The 19,600-nt window shown below is 38.6% G+C and overlaps 1 protein-coding gene across 1 annotated transcript in view; it reads right to left on the bottom strand.

Moving 5' to 3' along the window:
• Positions 1 to 19,600, bottom strand: part of PLEKHH2 (pleckstrin homology, MyTH4 and FERM domain containing H2) — a 101,187-nt gene that overhangs the window by 14,997 nt on the left and 66,590 nt on the right. The window contains exons 20-25 of the mRNA XM_018055177.1: positions 16,884 to 17,063; positions 14,942 to 15,039; positions 13,001 to 13,178; positions 11,948 to 12,103; positions 9,403 to 9,500; positions 350 to 491 (exon numbers count right to left, since the gene is read on the bottom strand). Of these exons, the coding sequence (XP_017910666.1) occupies positions 350 to 491; positions 9,403 to 9,500; positions 11,948 to 12,103; positions 13,001 to 13,178; positions 14,942 to 15,039; positions 16,884 to 17,063 (852 nt within the window). The remainder of the gene's footprint in view (positions 1 to 349; positions 492 to 9,402; positions 9,501 to 11,947; positions 12,104 to 13,000; positions 13,179 to 14,941; positions 15,040 to 16,883; positions 17,064 to 19,600) is intronic.

The raw sequence follows: 19,600 nt of genomic DNA, 5'->3' as shown, positions 1-19,600 counted from the left end.
TTTTTAAAAGAACGATCTTGCTTGGTTACTGAACATTTTCACCAAGGCATCCACAAGCCCATAGCTCAACACTCAAAATCCTTTATTAAATGCAAAACCTAGTGGGATACTTTGAAGGCAATTAAGAAACTAGGTTATCTTTACGGTACGTTGTCTCATTCTGCATCACTGCAATTGTCAGCAATGGGAGTCAAACTGTAATCATAACGCCTGTAATTCTTAAGGTGTTAATCACAGCAAACTGAATTTAAACAATTACGAAAGGTATATTGTTTTAGCATGTTTAATTCAGTGAAGAAATTAGTATTTTATCTTTACAAAATATTGCTCTACATAGCATGGAAGTTACCTGAGCTAAAAGAGCTGCCATTTCTAATGCCAGGTCCCTGTTCAGAGGAAAAAGTCCATTTACTATTTGATCATTTGTCTGATACATTAACAGCAACTTTTCTCTATCAGTCTCTCCTCGAACTTGCATTGAGAAATATAATCTGTAAAAAAAGAGGAAATTTTTTATTAAATGATATACTTACAAAAGAAGAAGGTAAAGAGAAATCCAGAGGACTGATATGGGGTTGTTCTAAATAGTTCTCTCAGTGATACAAACTTGGATCATTACGATCTGTTGATGACCTCTATTTCTATTCTTTATAACATTTACCAGCAAACTGAGAAAAACTGCTCTGAAGCTGAGCTTGAGGGGTGCTTCTGCGCTATTTTTATGCTCTGAAATACCTTAGCTGCTACTGAGGAAGGACCTGATACCAGTGGGCTGTATAAACCCAATTCTGAAAAACACTCATGGTCCTTCCTACACTCCTTGGATATAACGGAATAGGAAATGAAGGTTTCAATTAAAAATCAGTATCAAATGGTCAAATAGGGGCAGTTTTCTCCAGGAATCTAAAAGATAGTAAAAAGTAATTGCACATTTAAATGTTTTGACTCTTTCTTGGCCACATTCTGATAAACAGCCCTAGGATCTCAAATATAGTTTACAGGCTATTATTATTACTTGTTGAAATATGATCTGGCTTTTGTTCACCTAGGTCTTTCTTCATCGATTCAGTGATCCTCTGTATTTAATCACTGTACTGTTTCTTTGTTCTTTTAAATTTTATTTATTTATTTGGCTGTGTTGGATCTTAGATGCATCATGCCAAATCTTCTTTTGCACCATGCAGATCTTTCCTTGCGGCACGTGGAGTCTCTTCTAGTTGCGGTGTGAGGGCCCCAGCTTAGCTGCCCTGCGGCATGTGGGACCTTAGTTCCCCAACCAGGGATTGAACTCGTGTCCTCTGTATCACAAGGAAGATTCTTAACCACTGGACCACGAGGGAAGTCCTGTGCCACTTCTTTATATGAGGTTTCTAAGGCCCTGACTCCAGGCTACAGAGCAGGCAGAGAACCCTGTGAACATTGTAAATGCTGTGGCAGTGGGGCGGGTAAGCAGCACAGTGACGCACCTTACCACTGTCATGACGACACCGAGGCAGGAAAAGAGAGACTGAGATCTGGCATCTGTCAGGTGTGTGCTCAATTAACTATAACTGGATTTCCAGCCTTTTTTCCCCATCCACTCGAAGGAGAGGACACACTATCATCAGTTACAAAATTTCTCATGGTAATTATCTCAAATAGCAAGAAATGAGAGGGCAGCAGGTCAGAATCTCAGGGGAAGCATGGGGGGGTGTACTCTGAAAAGCACTTCTTCCCCATTGCTCTGATAATTCTTTCTGTTCACAGCAGCTTAAGAATCACTGGCCTGGGCCATCATTCAGAGTGGTTTCTTGAAAAAAATAATTATCTGTGTCTGCATGATGGCAAACTGTTAACTGGTAGAAGAACATGGTTGGGTAACAGAAATAGATTCTCAATTCAAAATGATGTCAGCAAAGGGATATAGAACAAAAAGAATAAAATTTAAGATGAAAGCCCTCCTTTTCTGGCATGTGAACATTTTTGTGCTGAGCATATTTCCTTCACTTGAAGTTAAGAACTATGTCTTATTCATAACTATCATGACTAGGGTTTATTTAGCTAAGTGTAGCCACTGGAAGCTCTATACAGTCAGCAAAAACAAAACTGGGAGCTGACTGTGGCTCATATCGTGAACTCCTTATTACCAAATTCAGACTTAAATTGAAGAAACTAGGGAAAACCACTAGACCATTCAGGTATGACCAATCCCTTATGATTATACAGTGGAAGTGAGAAATAAATTTAAGAGACTAGATCTGATAGACAGAGTGCCTGATGAATTATGGATGGAGGTTCGTGACATTGTACAGTAGACAGGGATCAAGACCATCCCCATGGAAAAAAAATGCAAAAAAAGCAAAATGGCTGCCTGGGGAGTCCTTACAAATAGCTATGAAAAGAAGAGAAGTGAAAAGCAAAGAAGGAAAGGAAAGACATAAGCATCTGAATGCAGAGTTCCAAAGAATAGCAAGGAGAGATAAGAAAGCCTTCCTCAGCGATCAATGCAAAGAAATAGAGGAAAGCAACAGAATGGGAAAGACTAGAGATCTCTTCAAGAAAATTAGAGATACCAAGGGAACATTTCATGCAAAGATGGGCTCGATAAAGGACAGAAGTGGTATGGACCTAACAGAAGCAGAAGATATTAAGAAGAGGTGGCAAGAATACACAGAACTGTACAAAAAAGATCTTCATGACCCAGATAATCATGATGGCATGATCACTCACCTAGAGCCAGACATCCTGGAATGTGAAGTCAAGTGGGCCTTAGAAAGCATCACTATGAACAAAGCTAGTGGAGGTGATGGAATTCCAGTGGAGCTATTTCAAATCCTGAAAGATGATGCTGTGAAGTGCTGCACTCAATATGCCAGCAAATTTGGAAAACTCAGCAGTGGCCACAGGACTGGAAAAGGTCAGTTTTCATTCCAATCCCAAAGAAAGGCAATGCCAAAGAATGCTCAAACTACCACACAATTGCACTCATCTGACATGCTAGTAAAGTAATGCTCAAAATTCTCCAAGCCAGGCTTCAGCAATATGTGAACCGTGAACTTCCTGATGTTCAAGCTGGATTTAGAAAAGGTAGAGGAACCAGAGATTAAATTGCCAACATCTGCTGGATCATGGAAAAAGCAAGAGAGTTCCAGAAAAACATCTATGTCTGCTTTATTGACTATGCCAAAGCCTTTGACTGTGGATCACAATAAACTGTGGAAAATTCTGAAAGAGATGGGAATACCAGACCACCTGACCTGCCTCTTGAGAAACCTATATGCAGGTCAGGAAACAACAGTTAGAACTGGACATGGAACAACAGACTGGTTCCAAATAGGAAAAGGAGTACGTCAAGGCTGTATATTGTCACCCTGCTTATTTAACTTATATGCAGAATACATCATGAGAAACGCTGGGCTGGAAGAAGCACAACCTGGAATCAAGATTGCCAGGAGAAACATCAATAACCTCAGATATGCAGATGACACCACCCTTATGGCAGAAAGTGAAGAGGAACTAAAAAGCCTCTTGATGAAAGTGAAAGAGGAGAGTGAAAAAGTTGGCTTAAAGCTCAACATTCAGAAAACTAACATCATGGCATCTGGTCCCATCACTTCATGGGAAATAGATGGGGAAACAGTGGAAACAGTGTCAGACTTTATTTTGGGGGGCTCCCAAATCACTGCAGATGGTGATTGCAGCCATGAAATTAAAAGATGCTTACTCCTTGGAAGGAAAGTTATGAACAACCTAGATAGCATGTTCAAAAGCAGAGACATTACTTTGCCGCGTAAGGTCCATCTAGTCAAGGCTACGGTTTTTCCAGTGGTCATGTATGGATGTGAGAGTTGGACTGTGAAGAAAGCTGAGCACCAAAGAATTGATGCTTTTGAACTGTGGTGTTGGAGAAGACTCTTGAGAGTCCCTTGGACTGCAAGGAGATCCAACCAGTCCATCCTAAATGAGATTAGTCCTGGGTGTTCATTGGAAGGACTGATGCTGAAGCTGAAACTCCAATACTTTGGCCACCTGATGCAAAGAGTTGACTCATTAGAAAAGACCCTGATGCTGGGAGGGATTGGGGGCAGGAGGAGAAGGGGACGACAGAGGATGAGATGGCTGGATGGCATCACCGACTCGATGGACATGAGTCTGGGTGAACTCCGAGAGTTGGTGATGGACAGGGAGCCCTGGTGTGCTGTGATTCATGGGGTCGCAAAGAGTCGGACATGACTGAGCAAGCGAACTGAACTGAACTGAGCCATTGGAAGGTTCTTGGTTAAAGTTTGAATTGCTAATACAATAGGAGGGAAAGAAGAACCAAATGTTCAAATGGCTACAGACAAGAAGAGCTAAAGTGCATCTTCTATCATTCCTGGCATGCCAGGAAGACTGCACCTGGGAAGCGAAGATGAAGCACTATGGGCACAGAAGAGAAAAACAATTCCAGACACACATACAGGGACACAACTTGTAGGAATCATAGGCTCAAGCCCCTAATGGAACAGTGTGGGCTCCAACAACTACACAGGGATTTGGAGAGAATGTGGAGAGGAACTAACGAGTCCCCAGAATGATAAAGAAGTCAGAAAATCAAACCCACAGATCTTGAATAGGAAAGGCCCCAGGGAACCCTACCTGAGTCTGTCTCAATATGACTAGCTTCCGACTGCTCCCCAACCCTGAGGGGGTCTGAGGCAGAGAAGTGGGGCTTCTGTCACAGCAGGAGGGCACACATGCCCGACAGGGGCATTCCCAAATGTCCTCACTTGACATCGAGGAAACTGAATACTGTGTGATGGGAACCACATCACTGTGTGGACCAGTATCAGCAAACACACACCACCGCAATGGCGCAGGGCTCTCCCAGTACTGCTGGGTACTCCTTTAGCCCGCCTCCAGCCAGCTCCAGATTCCAGTCCTCAGAGCATGTATTTCCTATTGCCTTTCTCATCACCATGTAAACCTATTGAGGAAGCAGCTTGCCTTCACTCTCCCTTCACTCCTGTGTCCACCATGGCCTGCTGATAACACTACAAAACCTGCAATTGTGACCGGTCCTGCCTTCCCTGTTCTCCTCTGGTCTCTACGGCCACCACCTCTAGTCCTGCGCTCAGGAGTCATCATTCTGCGAGGCCTTCCTCTCTGCTCCCACAACATCTTGCACACAGACATGTGATATTCACAGTGAGAGCGAATATCATTGGAGTATCTACTGTGTAAGCAGGCCCTGATCCAACTGCTTTACATCTGCTAACATTTAGTCCTTCAGGTGACCCTAAGCAGGTACTGTTTTCATCTCCATTTCACATCAAGGGGACCTGAGGCCCAGAGACGGTGAGTGACTTGCTCATGGCCACAGAAAGTGGGGGAGCCAGGATGCTAATCCAGCAGTTTCTCTGCAGAGGCCATGTTCTTCACTGCTCCGCCAGAGTGTGACTGCCACGGCAGTAGTCACATTACTAAGAATTCATGTCTTACATGAGCTGTAAGGGTCTAAAAGGCAGGAAACATCCACTCACCTCTGAATCTCTAGGGCTTCAATGAGACCTGGCACTAGCAGACACTGGACAGATGTTTATGGCATGAATGGATAAATGAATGGTGGTGAGAATTGAAAAATATGGAAATTATTTGCCAGAAAAACCTTGAAAAACCTTTCTGTAGCCTTGGGTAAATGGTGTAACTCTCTAAGGCTTCAGTTTCCTCATCTATAAAATGGAGAGGATGATAATACTTACTGAGAGGTGCTGTTAGGATTAAATGAGATGATGCATATAAAGAGCTCAGCACAGGGCCTGGTATATGGTTAAGTGCTCAATAAATATTGGTGGTAGTTATTATTACTACTACTATGATGATTATTCTCTAGAGGTCTTTAGACTCACAAGAGTCTCTTCATACAGAAGCTTTTTTTTTTGGTGTGAACACAGCTGGAAGAAATGGGATAAACTAGGTGACCTGCCAAGAGGCTTCTCGGTTTAGGATTCAATATACATGCTCTCACAGTGCACTAAGGTGGCAGAGATGGGAACCTTAAACTATGCTCCAGAAAATAAAAACAACACAGAATTACTGATAATAAACTTCTGTTTCAAAGATGGGATAAAGAAGAGCTGTTCTCTGCAGGCAAAGACCCTTGCCAGCTTAGTTTTGTTAAAAACATGCCTTGATTTTGGAATTTCAAATAGGCAAATAATTTAAACCAAATTAAATAAGTGTTTTATTAATAAATATGAATAGAATTTAAACATTACCAAATAGTTTTATTACCAAAGAGTTTTCCAAATGAGAACAAGTTCAAAACCTATTAATTAGGTCTTTAGCCTATAATCTAAATAATTAAAATTCTATAAATTACTAAACATAAATAAAAATTCCATGATAAAGAGAGGTGGTGCTTTAGTTTTGCTTAGCACAGTGGTGCTTGACAGATGAAGAATTAAGTCTGTAGCTGTGTGGTAGGTCACAGCCAGTTCCCCTCCTAACTGTGTCACTGGGCATTAGGGCTTATTTCCTAAGCTATTTATACACATATGCAAAGCATGATCACATTTAGAAACAGTACTTACTCATAGCTGTGGCTACCCAGCCATTTCAGATTCCTGTTAAAAATTAAACCTTAATAGTTGAGTTGTTTTTCTTCTGATGTCAAAGATACTGTCATTAAATTGTATTTGTTTTGCTAACAAGGCAATGTGTTATTCATGACTGCTTTTGTCCTTCCTGGTGGAGTTTGCTAGAGCTGGCACATTATTCTTATGTCTCTTTCAGACCACTTTTCTCCATTTCATCCATTTCATTTTGGTTCCAACTGTGGCCATCATAGTCAAAATCAGTATGTATTCAGCATTCGTAAGATATGCATTATTAGCAATAGTTTTAGACATGGACTTAATTCCATTTAGTGCCAACAAAACCAAATGAGGATTCCTGAACCTCTTCTAAGTACATAAAAAAACCAAGCAGGTCAGGTCCAGGAGCTGGCTTCCTTCCACAAAAGATACAGGCAGCAACATGACCTCTGGATCAGTGCTTCTCCAAACTTATCATGAGTAAGAATCACCTGAAGAATTGTTAAAACACAGACTCCAGGGCCTTTTCCCCAGAGATTCTAATTCAATAGGTCTGAAGTGAGACCAAATAATGGGCATTTCGATGTGTTTCCATGTGATACTGAAGCTGCAGATCCGGGACCCACACTTTGAGAATCACTGCTCCCAGCGACAACAGAACTAAAACAATCATCTAAAAGGTCCATAACTTCCAGCTGTTGTTTTGTGCCAGTCACCAAAGGGCCAGAGTGGAAACAGGTTCCTCCAGGACTAGAGCCTGTTGGATTTCTACTACCTAAGTAATCCTGCATATCTCTAGGAGCACGGGATTTTAAAACCTTAGATACCAAAGCTCAACAGTCACTGTCTCATTACCCAGAACTCTTGTAAATCACTCAGCTCATGAATCCCTGAACAGAGAAGCTCTAGTGGCTCATGTGCTAAGTCGCTTCAGTGATGCCCAGCTCTCTGCAACCCTATGGACCTTAGCCAGCTGTCCATGGGGTTGTCTAGGCAAGGATACTGGAGTGGGTTGCCATTCTCTTCTCCAGGGGATCTTCCTGACCCAAGGATTGAACCTGTATTTCTTAGGTCTCCTGCACCAGCAGGCGGGTTCTTTATTACTACCACCACCTGGACCTTTTATTCGGATCAAAGGAGTCTGTTCAAACAGTGGTGGCCTTTTAGTGGCCGAGTGTATGAGAGGAATCCACAGTACGAATGCACCATATTTATTTAACCATTCTCCTACTAATAAATATGTGTCCCTTAACACATTTATTTTTCACTGTTATAAAAACTACTGGAATACTCTTGCCCACTTATGTAGGTATTTCTCTGGGATAAATCATCAGAAAAAGCGATCCTGAACTGGATCAAAGGCTGTTACATTCTTTCTGTTATACAGTACCTTTACTTCTTACATCCCAATATCAGAGCTAGGAACATATTCCAAAAGTAGGCCTCTAAAAATTTTAAAGTCAAGACTACAGCAATAATTCTACCAGGCTCTTACTCTGATATCTTAGATCCCTTATTTTATGAAGTGTAAGAGTCAAATAAAAGAAGCAAAATACAGTTTTTGTTTTTGTTGTTGTTGTACAGTTAATATGACCTGGTCGGTGAACACTGTTTATTAAATACCACCTTCTGCTCATACATGGAAGAAAAGAAGTTAAAAAAAAAAGAATAAAGAAAACCCTAGTTTCTGACCATATGCTAAAGTCTATTAAAACTGTACCTGTTATGGGATTCCCTGGTGGTCGAGTGGTTAAGAATCCGCCCACCAATGCCGGACACACAGGTGTGAACGCTGGTCTGGGAAGATCCCACGTGTCAAGAGGCAACTAAGCCCAAGCACCACAACTACTGAGCCCATGTGCTCTAGAGCCTGTGCTCTGCAGCAGCGGAAGCCAACACAATGAGAAACCCGTGTATAGCAACGAGAGAGCGGCCCCCGCTTGCCGCAGCGAGAGAAAGTCCTTGCAGAGCAACAAAGACCTGGCACAGCCAAAAATAAATAAATAAATACTAAAGTAAATTTTATTTGTTGAGGAAGTATGTGCTCCAGTCCTACCAGCTCTTCCCAGTTCCTGAAACACTGCTCAGCCTCCCTCTACAGGCTTTGTACATCCTTTTCCACCCGTTTCAACGCTTTCACTCTCAGCCTCCTTCTGACCTTGACATAAGAATCATTTCCTCAAAGAAGCCTCCCAAAGTTTCCAGTCTAGGACAGGATTCTTGTTAAGTGCTCTCACACAGCCATGCGCTCTTCTTTCAGAGAAAAATTAGCAAGCATCTTCCTCACTAGCCTGTAAATTCCTAAAGATCAGGGATTGTGTGTGTGTTTATCATCATTTCATCAAAAGCATCCAGCTAAGCGCTGGGCTTATAGATGAAGCTCAATAAATACAGAGGAAGAGAGAATATGAAAGAATAAGAATGAATGAATACAACATACCACTTCTAAAAGACTTGGGTAAACAAACGATTCTTATTACAGATCTATAGTAGGATATTTGAATATTCAGTCTTACGGAAAAAATGTAATATTAGTGTTAAAGGAAATTTTGAAAGTGAAAAACTGTATCAACTACCCTAAGAGAGCAACTACTTTTTTCCTTTTGTTTTCTTCTTTGTCCAAATACATATTTTTATAAAATATAATTATTCACGATATTAAAAGACTATAATTAGAGACAAAATTTTAAGTGACAGTTTCTTCCTACAGAAATAGAGCTACCATTTTAGGAAAACATATAAATAAATATAACTTTTAAGGCTATTAGACAGGAAACTAAATTCTGGGTGCATGATTTGAAAATAAGTGTATACTCTTACTTTGGCGCTTGGTGATGGTATTACACACCTGTTTTTATAAGTGAGACGCACAGTTCTCGTACCTTCCCATTTCCCAGGCTGCTGTTCTTTAGAAGCCTGTTCCCATTTAGAGATAATGTCACAAATCTAGAAGGGAAGTAGAAAATGGAGATTCATAATGTTTTTCACATTGGGTATTTTTTGAAGACAAGCATGTCTGTAGACTGAAAATTTTCAATTAATGCAATCAAACCAAATGGACTGAAGCTTTCTGTTTGAAGCTTCTGCAGCTCTGAGTTTAGAATTTAATTATAAATCACTCTATGGTCCTCTTATCCTTTTGGACACACATTAACTTTGGACTATGGCCATGAATTTTTTACTCAAAAAGGAAACTTAATGAAGGATTGCATGAGACTGGAAACAAGAAGATTCCAGGAATTTTTTCATGATTCAGTCACTGAAAAGCAACTTTTCCACCTTCTGAGTTTAAAAAGATTGGGATAACTGAAGTTATACCAAAGAAATCTGAAATATAACGTTAAGGTTCTTGGGGAAAGAACAAAAATTCTTCAGGAACAAGATAAATTTAAAAAATCTTGTCATTTACAGAATTATAAATAAAAGTTTTTAAAATTATGGGGTAAGCAATTATTCACCAAAGCCCCTAATATTTACTCAGCTCAAGTAAACCAAAAATACTAGCTTATCTCCTTGATCAATTATTAAAAGTATTCAAGGAATGTCTGTCTCAAAAATCTACATTTACAAATGTTGATCTGAACAGGATATACTTGAAACTACAAAGAAAAAGACATTCATTTATCTAGATGCCTCAAAATGCCTCTGAAGAAACAAGTGGGAGTGGGGTGGAAATCCTGTCTTCTGACCAGCACTCCTAAGGAACTAAGTATGAGTTTTAACATATTGCATATTTAACCTATGAAGATCCACAGATCATTCTGCAAATGGAGCTGGGCTTTGGGAGTGAAATGAAAGTACTGATGTTTTATATGCTCTAAACTCATGGGTACATCCCTTGCTTTGCCCCAGATATTTCACCTCCAAATCAGAGAAGTGCCTTTATTCCATAACAAGGTACTTATTCCCAAGAGCAATAAGGACCATGTCAAGTAAGAGGATCCAGACCTGGTTCCAGCTATTTGATTTGCCATACATTATTTTTCATTCTCGGCCTCAGTTTCCTCATTTGCAAAATAAGTGGGTTATTCCTCTAAGGTTCCTTATGATTCTACATCCTGTTTTTAATCATTGCCATCACTAGATGGAAACTTCATTAAAGCTATTTTACTATGACCTAGAAAACATTTTTAAAGAATATTCCAATTCTCTATCTTTGCTCATGATCTTCCCTATGTCTGGAATTGCTTCTTTTTTCCACAGGTGCATTTTCTTGTGTGTGTTAGTTGCTCAGTCATGTCTGACTCCTTGCAACCCCATGGACTGAAGCCCACCAGGCTCTTCAGTCCATGGGATTCTCCAGGCAAGAATACTGGAGTGGGTTGCCATTTCCTTCTCTAGGGGATCTCCCCGACCCAGGGACCAAACCTGGGTCTCCCACGTTGTGGGCAGTTTCTTTACCATCTGAGCCACCAGGGAAGCCTGGTGCATTTTCTACCAGTCAAAGTCCACCTGAGCTCTTCCCTAATTTCCACTGAATGTAATCCTTTCCTCTGTAAAATGTTCACATTCTTAAACTATTTATCATTTTCAATTTTAAAGTTATCAGTGTATAAGGCTATTCTTCCCTAAGTGGATTAGAAGTTCACTCTGGCAGGAAATATTTCTGTTCCCTCTTTATATTCCCCAAAGGGTCTGCTCCCGCTCCTGGGACACAACGTGTGTGCGTGAGTGCACAGTCGTGTCCAACTTTTGGCAACCCTATGGACTGTAGCCTGCCAGGCTCCTTTGTAGAATTTTCCTGGCAAGAATACTGGAGCGGGTTGTCATTTACTACTCCAGAGGATCTTCCTGACCCAGAGATCAAACCTGCATCTCTTGTGTCCCCTGCATTGACAGGCAGATTCTTCTCCACTGTGCTACCCAAGAAGCCCCAGGAAAACCATTTTATTAGAGCTTCCATACCTCCACTCTTTCTACCTTAATGTTTAGGGTATTATGAGTATTATTAATCCTCTTCCTCTCTTTAACACATAGGATGTATGTGTGTGAGGGGTTTTCCTGGTGGCTCAGTGGTAAAAAAAATCTACCTGCCAATGCAGAAGATGTGGGTTTGATCTCTGGGTCGGGAATACCCCCTGCAGTAGGAAATGGCAACCCACTCCAGTATTCTTGCCTGGAAAATTCCATGGACAGAAAAACCTGGTGGGCTACAGTCTATGGGGTCACAGAAAGTCAGACATGACTTAGCAATTAAACAACAGTAACAATGTATGTGTGTACAGATTTTATTCAGAATTCCTTGGCTTCAACAAAGTCCAATAATATTTTTTTATTATGAAGATCAGATTGCTTATATTTTTGGAAAATTCTTGAACTAAACTTTTTGCAAATAGCAGAATAACTTCTTTGCTGTTTCCTTGGTCTGCCTCCTTAAAAGGAGTTGGTTTTACCTTGATGTTTCCTTGAAGACAATGCTCTAAATCCCGGCCGGAAGGATCATCTGTGAACAATGCAAATCCAGACTGTGCTGGCTTCCTCATCCCTGTATCTTGGTTCAAAGTATTCAAAAACTCTTCCACTGTGGTGGATGCATCAAATCCAACTACCTAAACAGAAACAACATAGTCCTTCTCTTAAAAGGTACACACATTTCAAACCTAGATTTCAGGGGGGAAACAGGGCATACCTGATGCATGATTAATGATAACATATATTTATCTAGGTGCTTTAACTTTTTTTCAAAGTTCCACTGGAGAAAATTAATGTCATCTTAGTCATTAGCCTGACATAAGAATTCCTGGCTTCAGCCAACAGACGTGAATTCAAAATAGAAAGATCATTTGACAGCTATAAACTTCTCACAGAGATATTATGCTGGCCCATTATGAACCACAGAACAGTATGTAATCTTTAAACAAAGGGGAAAAAAACAAAAAAGAAATACATTTAAACATATGAACACTTTAAAGCATTTCATTTTTGTTTCTTTAATATGCAGTTAAGTATCTGAATTCCATGATAAAAGGTTTAGAGCTACACAGACTAATTGCCAGCTTTGGAATATGTTTGCTTCCGTTAATAGGCAATCACCTAGATGTGAGTTGGAAGGGCCTGGACAGTTTTCCCAGAGAATTTCTAAGATGTGGAGACTTTTAAAGGGACCAAACCTACACACACCCCATGTCAGTGATCATTTCCTCACCTAGCCGGTACACTGCTGGGGGAAGCCCTCAACTGAAGTACTTTGGCTTTTCTCCATCGGAATTATAATGGTAATGAAAATCCTCCCTTATTTCATTCAATATGGATTTTTTAGTGTGCATCCTTTTTAGGCAAAACTGTTTCAAAACTCAACTTTCCTGACAGGAAATCTAATATATTTGCATGTTTATCACTGCCAGCTGCTGACAGAAGTAGGGTGACAGTCACCTCTCAACACCCCAGAGGTTATACACAGGATTCTGGGCTAAGCATGTGTTCACTGGGTAGAAAGTCTAATCTACCTGATATATTCCATTCATGAAGTGCACAGGGATACTGAAGGGCAAAGAATGATGATATGGGTTTCGAAGAAGGGTGGAAAGAATCTCCATTCTTGAGGGTCTTGCTTCTCGATCTCCATTCTGTTGTGTTCTTTCTACACATCTCTGGCAGTAAATGGCATATTTTCCAAATTCTGTCCTATAATACAAAACTTAAAACCTAAGAATAAATTTAACTAAGACATATGAAACCATTAGAAACTTTCCTTGGTGTACATTATTACAACGTGTCATGCTAATGTTGACAGCATAATGTCATATGATCATTACTGAATGATAATAGTAACTGCTATATTAATATACATTAACATTCCCTGGTGGCGCAGACGGTAAAGCGTCTGTCTACAATGCGGGAGACCCAGGTTTGATCCCTGGGTTGGGAAGATCCCCTGGAGAAGGAAATGGCAATCCACTCCAGGACTACTGCCTGGAAAATCCCATGGACAGAGGAGCCTGGTAGGCTACAGTCCACGGGGTTGCAAAGAGTTGGACATGACTGAGCGACTTCACTATATTCTATATTCACTATAATATTATATAATGTTAATTATCATAATCACAATAATATAAAATATAAAATTAATATTATATAATATTGATACATATTAATATAATATTATCATTATTGAGTGATAATATTAACTGCTGTCACTTTTCTCAAATTCTAGTGTCTTTACTTTCACCAACTAAACCAAACTTCCCATAGAGCAATCTTCATCATTACTGTATTATTATTATAATCACAAAATAAATTTAAAATTACCAGACATTACACGGGCAACATATAGTGATTATATTAACAAATATAAAGAAACTAACTGCATAAAGACTAGAACAGGATAACTTAAGAAGTGCATGATGAAGAGAGTTCTCTTTTGAAGAACACAGCGGTTAATGCCATTCCTGCTGAGCAAGATAAGAAAATATCTTCAAACAAAAATAAAAATGTATTTTCCCTGGGACTTCCCTGGTGGTCCAGTGGCTAAGATCTGTGCTCCCAATGCATGGGGTCCAGGTTTGATGTGGTCAGGGGACTAGATCCTACATGTCACAGCTAAGACCTGGCTCAGCCAAATAAATAAATAAATATTCCTTCTTTACAAAACATGTACTTCTTTAAAAATGTTAAGTCTTAAACAAAACCGCTGGGGTAAATAAATTCAGTAAAAGCTGGATAGAGATCTTATTTGTCCTTATTTGTTACATATAATTTTCATTTCACTTATAAAAGCAGATTGATAATGTACCTAAATATATGTGCATTCAAGTGCCTTTTAGGTGGGCTTTAAAATCTCACCTTTGTAGGGGGCAGGTGGTTCTCAGTGACTACCATTGTAATCACATGACCTATTTAAACAACCTAATACGAACCTCTTGGACAAAATGATCCCAATCACCCTTGGCTGGGCACCCTACGCCCCACTGTAAGAAAGTCATTCTAACAGTGAATTGGAAAAGTCTTTTTCAAAGGAGTAAAAATTCTGAGCTAATTCAAATACATACAATTATAAAAGGTGGGAAAACTATCAGAGAAGTCTTCTACACAAAAGAATTAAATGTGAAGAAAATAGTAACAAAAAAAATAAGGAAACAAAATAGTTGCTTTTATTGGATGAACACCCACTAATGATAAGACATTCATACTTGAAATGTACATAGACTTTTAACTTAAAATATTCTTTGTCAGCTTTTCAAGCTTTTAGTGCAACCTTCCATAAGAGATTTAACGTAATAAAGGAAATATCTTTCTAGCTCTACATAACTGATAACCAAAGGCTTCCTGTACCAACATTTGTTTCACACATTCTTCCACAAATGTACCTGGCAGGTTACTAAATACCTATGATTTATTGCAGACACAGAGGCCACATGAATGGTGCAGCTGGCTAGAACGCTGCGTACCTGGAATCTGCATTTCTCTTTAGGTGGAGCCTGAGGAGCCACAGGAAAGGATGATGGGGAAGGAAGAGCCCAACACAGAGCGCCAAGAGTTGCCAGCCCTGGACAAAGAGAAGCATCACAGGTTAGACACCACGTGGTCATCAGAGGTCTAAGTCAGGGAGAGTGTGACCGAGAGAGGAGGTGAGAGTGAAGGGATGATCATAGTCTTTCTTGATCCCAAAATGTTTTTGCTTTTTTCCACATAGACATCATCTCCTTACAGCATTTATAATACATAAAAGCATAAAAGCTTCATACTGGGGCAGAACCATAGTCCATCTAGTTACGTATTCAGTTGTCTACAACTGGGGGATCAGAGGATATCACATAGTAATCCTTTTTGATATTCACAGAAGGTTAGGGAAATTGTTCCCTTTTGTTCATTTCTGTGTTAACTCCTTCACTGAAATATAAGTAATTGCACTAAGAAAGGGCAAACTGAAAAGTAGTAAAAAAATAATTTATACAAAAAGCAAAACCGATCTACCTATACATACACACATACATAGCTAAACAAGGGGCAAGCATAAAAGTATTAACAGAGGTATCTCTAGGTAATAGAGTTACATATGACTTTTATCATTCTCTTGCTCTGGTCTGTATTCTATTTTATATCTTAATTTTTTAAATTAAGTAACTATAATTTCAATATTTTTTTAAAATGTCATACAAAAAAAGGGAAGGGAGAAAGGCCTTGCCCTTGAAAAATTACGATCTAGGAGAAGGCTCTATAATACAGCATCACTAATACACTGTAATCATGTTTTTTAAGTATAACCAATGGACGGAATGATTACTGATGCAGGAGTCAGGAAAGAATCTACGGGAGGGATGTTGCTTGGGCTCAACTGTGAGGTCCACAGGTAGGAAGAATGCAGAGGGATCTGGATTGCTAGGTGAAGGATGATGCAAAGGCAGGGTTGTTTGAAGAATAAGGAGAGTTTATTCATTCACTGTACACTAGCGACAGGATGTATAAAATGAAGTGGAGAAAGAGGAGGCCACTGGAGCCAGATTATGAAGGGCCCCTGATAGACATGAAGCTTAAGTTTCAGAACCTTGCTCAAGCACAGGTCCCGTCCAAATCCCTGGGACAGGCCCTATGAGCTGTCACAGTCATATGACATGCTCATTTGTTCTTTTAAAATTTGTAAAAGTAATAAATTTTGTATTCTTTTTCTTAGTATTCATTGCCCAAGTTTCAAGTCCCACAAAACCTAGATCCACTCCGGAGAGCCTAGGGTAAGAAATTTCTATTTTATCCTGTGATTGACAGGGAGTCAGTAAGCAGAGATTAAAAGAAGCATTCTTTGAAGAGTAAACACAAGTGACTAAAACCCTCCTGAAAATAAATCTGACTGTAATAATTAAGGAAATGTATACAAAGTCAATAGTGAAGTACTACTTTTTACCTGGAAAGAAATTAACAGAAGAATTACACTGAATATTGCCGAAGATATGGAAAATTCTAGAAGTGGACACAATGAAATTCACTGGACTTGCATACAAAATTTAGGTTCAAAGATGCCTACTGTAGTGGTATTTATTATAGGAAAGGTAATTGGAAAAACCTAAACTATAGCAGTTGATATTAATGTAACTAGTATTAATGTTTTGAAGACTGCTGAAGGCTATAGGGGAAATGATTATGTTTTATAGTTTTTAAAAAGTATATGCACACTGTAATGTTAGTAATGTGAAAAACTGTGAGTGTATAAATATCCACATGTATACATTTATACATAGACTATAGAAACTGAAAGGATACACATCAAAATAGCAATAGTTAGTTTTCCATTTCATACTTTTTGTATTTTCCAAATGTCTATATTGAATATGTATTATACTTACAATCAGGAAAACAACATCATTCAGAATTGCGTGTGTATGTATCAACACATACCTGCAGTGGTCCTGGTTGATTCTGCGGCTGTCTCCATCTTGTCTGTTTAATAAGCTGACAGCAAATTTCATTCTGTAGCTCAGGATGTGTCAGACAGATTTGCAAAGCACTCTGGGCTAGAGATATGTGGTAATCAATTGCGGGAGAGTCGACTGCCGCATTTATAAAAAGTTGGCAGGTCTGAATCAAATGAAAAAATAGATATACTCAGGGTGAGAAATGATAAGATTTATTCTGCATGAATTATATTGATTCTCTTACTAGCAAAAGTTTTTGTTTAAAAGGATGGAAAAGATATATGGTGATAACATTAATCAAAAGAAATCTGGAGTGGTGACATTAATATCAGACAAAGTAGATTTCTGGGCAAGGAATTATGCCAGAGACAAAGAGCGTCATTTTATAATGAAAAAGGGGCCAGCTTATCTAGAAGGGGTAACAATTCTAAATGTTTTAATAATATAGCTTCAAAATACCTGATGCAACAACTTATAGGACCGTAAGGAGAAATAGACAAAATTCACAATTAAAGCGAGAGACTGCAATACCCCCTGTCAACATCTTAGAGAACAAGTAGGTAGAAAAATCAGTATGGATTTAGAAAACCTAAACAATACTATCAATCTACCTGTACTAATTTGTAGAACAGTCCACCTCTGAGAAGAATATGCATTCTTTTTAAGGGCATATGGAACATTAATAGCCTCTAGAGTCTACTGGAATACAAACTTCATAAAGACAAGATATTTTCTTGTTTATGTTTATACTCTCTACACAGAACAGAGTTCAACCCCTTCTCATCTTTATTCTTTTCTAGTAATATCAATTGGCATCTTTAAGAACTAGTTTACTGAGGAAAGTATTTTGGGAAATAGTAGCCTAAATAACTTAAAGTTAATGTAAATACATGCTATTTTTCCTCCAAAGAGATTAAATTTTAGAGTAGGTTACTAGGAAAAAGTTATAGCATAATCTTTCCTAGACATTTTCCAAAGTAAGATATTAATACTAATCATTCTTCATTTTAACAGTTCATTGTAATAAAACTGTGTAATTTCATTTTGATCTTGACTAGAGAACTCTTGCTTGAGGAAGTTTGGGATGGATTGCCTAAAGGCGTCGGAAGCAGCTTCAATACTCATAAAATGTTCTATGAATTCTAAAAAATATATGCATACTAATTTAACAACCCTAAATTACTGTTGTAAATGTATCAAATAACTTCAGTTATGGTGCTTTACATGTATATTTGTTTCAATGAATTAAATACATTGGGCTTATTAGTGACATTGAAATCTGAGAGTAAAATGAAGTGCTGGGAGTAAAATCTTTTGCAAGGGCTATTTAAAAATCTTAGTCTTTTTTTTCTTATAAGAAATGTCAGGAAACAAAAAAAGTACTGCTTGTGACAGGATGTAGTTGGATCTTGCTTTTTTATACACTCTGACAATCTCTACCTTGTAGTTGGAATGATTAGACCATTTAAATTGAATATTAATTATTAGTATGTTGTTGTTGCTTAGTCTCTAGGTCACGTCCAACTCTTTTGCGACCCCATAGACTATAGCGCACCAGGCTCCTCTCTCCATGGGATTTCCCAGGCAAGAATACTAGAGTAGGGTTGCCATTTCCTTCTTCAGGGGATCTTCCTGACCCAGGGATCGAACCCATGTCTCCTGCTTGGCAGGCGAATTCTTTACCACTGACCCACCTGGGGCCCAATTATTAGCATGGTCAGGAATAAATCTCTTTGTCATGATTAGTATTCTTTTAATTTATTTTTAATTGAAGGATAATTGCTTTATAATATTGTGGTGATTTCTGCCATACATCAACATGCATCAGTGATAAGTACACACATGTCTGAGGATTAGTATTCTTTTAACATGATGTTGGAGTCTGTTGACTAATATTTGATTAGTTTTTGTGTGAAATGCTCTGTTTTCTATAATATTTTCTGGGGTTTGGTATAAAAATAATACTTACTTCACAAAGACAATCTAGTGACATGATGACTGAGAATTGCTTCAAAATAACCTAGTCTTGGGGAGCAATAGGGATGGGGAGAATAAAACAAAACTGGCCTTAGGTTGACAACTGTGGAGCTGGATGGTGAGCATCTTATACTTTATAATATTCTCTCTACTCTTACATATGTTTGGTATATATATATAAGCTTTGAGCTTTACCCAAAACAAAGTAAAAGAAAAAAATTTTGCAAAATTTCTTTCTTTTCTGTACTTTGGGACATCTTGAACAGCACTGAAATTATGTACACTTACAAAGTTTGGTAAATTTCCCTGTTTAAATTTTTATTCACCTGTGTAATTGGTTTTGGCCATTTATATTTTGTTATATAGTTGATCACTTCATCCAGATTTTCAAATATATTTGTGTAAAGTCTGTCTTACTTTGGGTATTTGTGTATTCTACAGGTAGATTTTTAAAAACACTCCATGAAGGTATTTTTAAAACATGAACAAAAGTAGAGAGAATAGTATAATGTACCCGTTACCTAGTGTCAACAGCTGTCAACAAGCATTTTGCCATACTTGTTTCATTCAATCCCTGTACTCACTTTTTTCCATAGTATTTTAATGTATATCATGTTATTTTACTAATACTTCAATAAGGCTTTCCAACTGACAAAGATTTTTCCACATAAGCATCATGTCATCATCATCCACTTCCCAAATTAACAACTCCCTAGTATTATC

Source organism: Capra hircus, chromosome 11 (assembly GCF_001704415.2).
Source record: "Capra hircus breed San Clemente chromosome 11, ASM170441v1, whole genome shotgun sequence".
NCBI classification, from domain to species: Eukaryota; Metazoa; Chordata; class Mammalia; order Artiodactyla; family Bovidae; genus Capra; species Capra hircus.
This window is presented reverse-complemented; position numbering and strand designations above follow the sequence as displayed.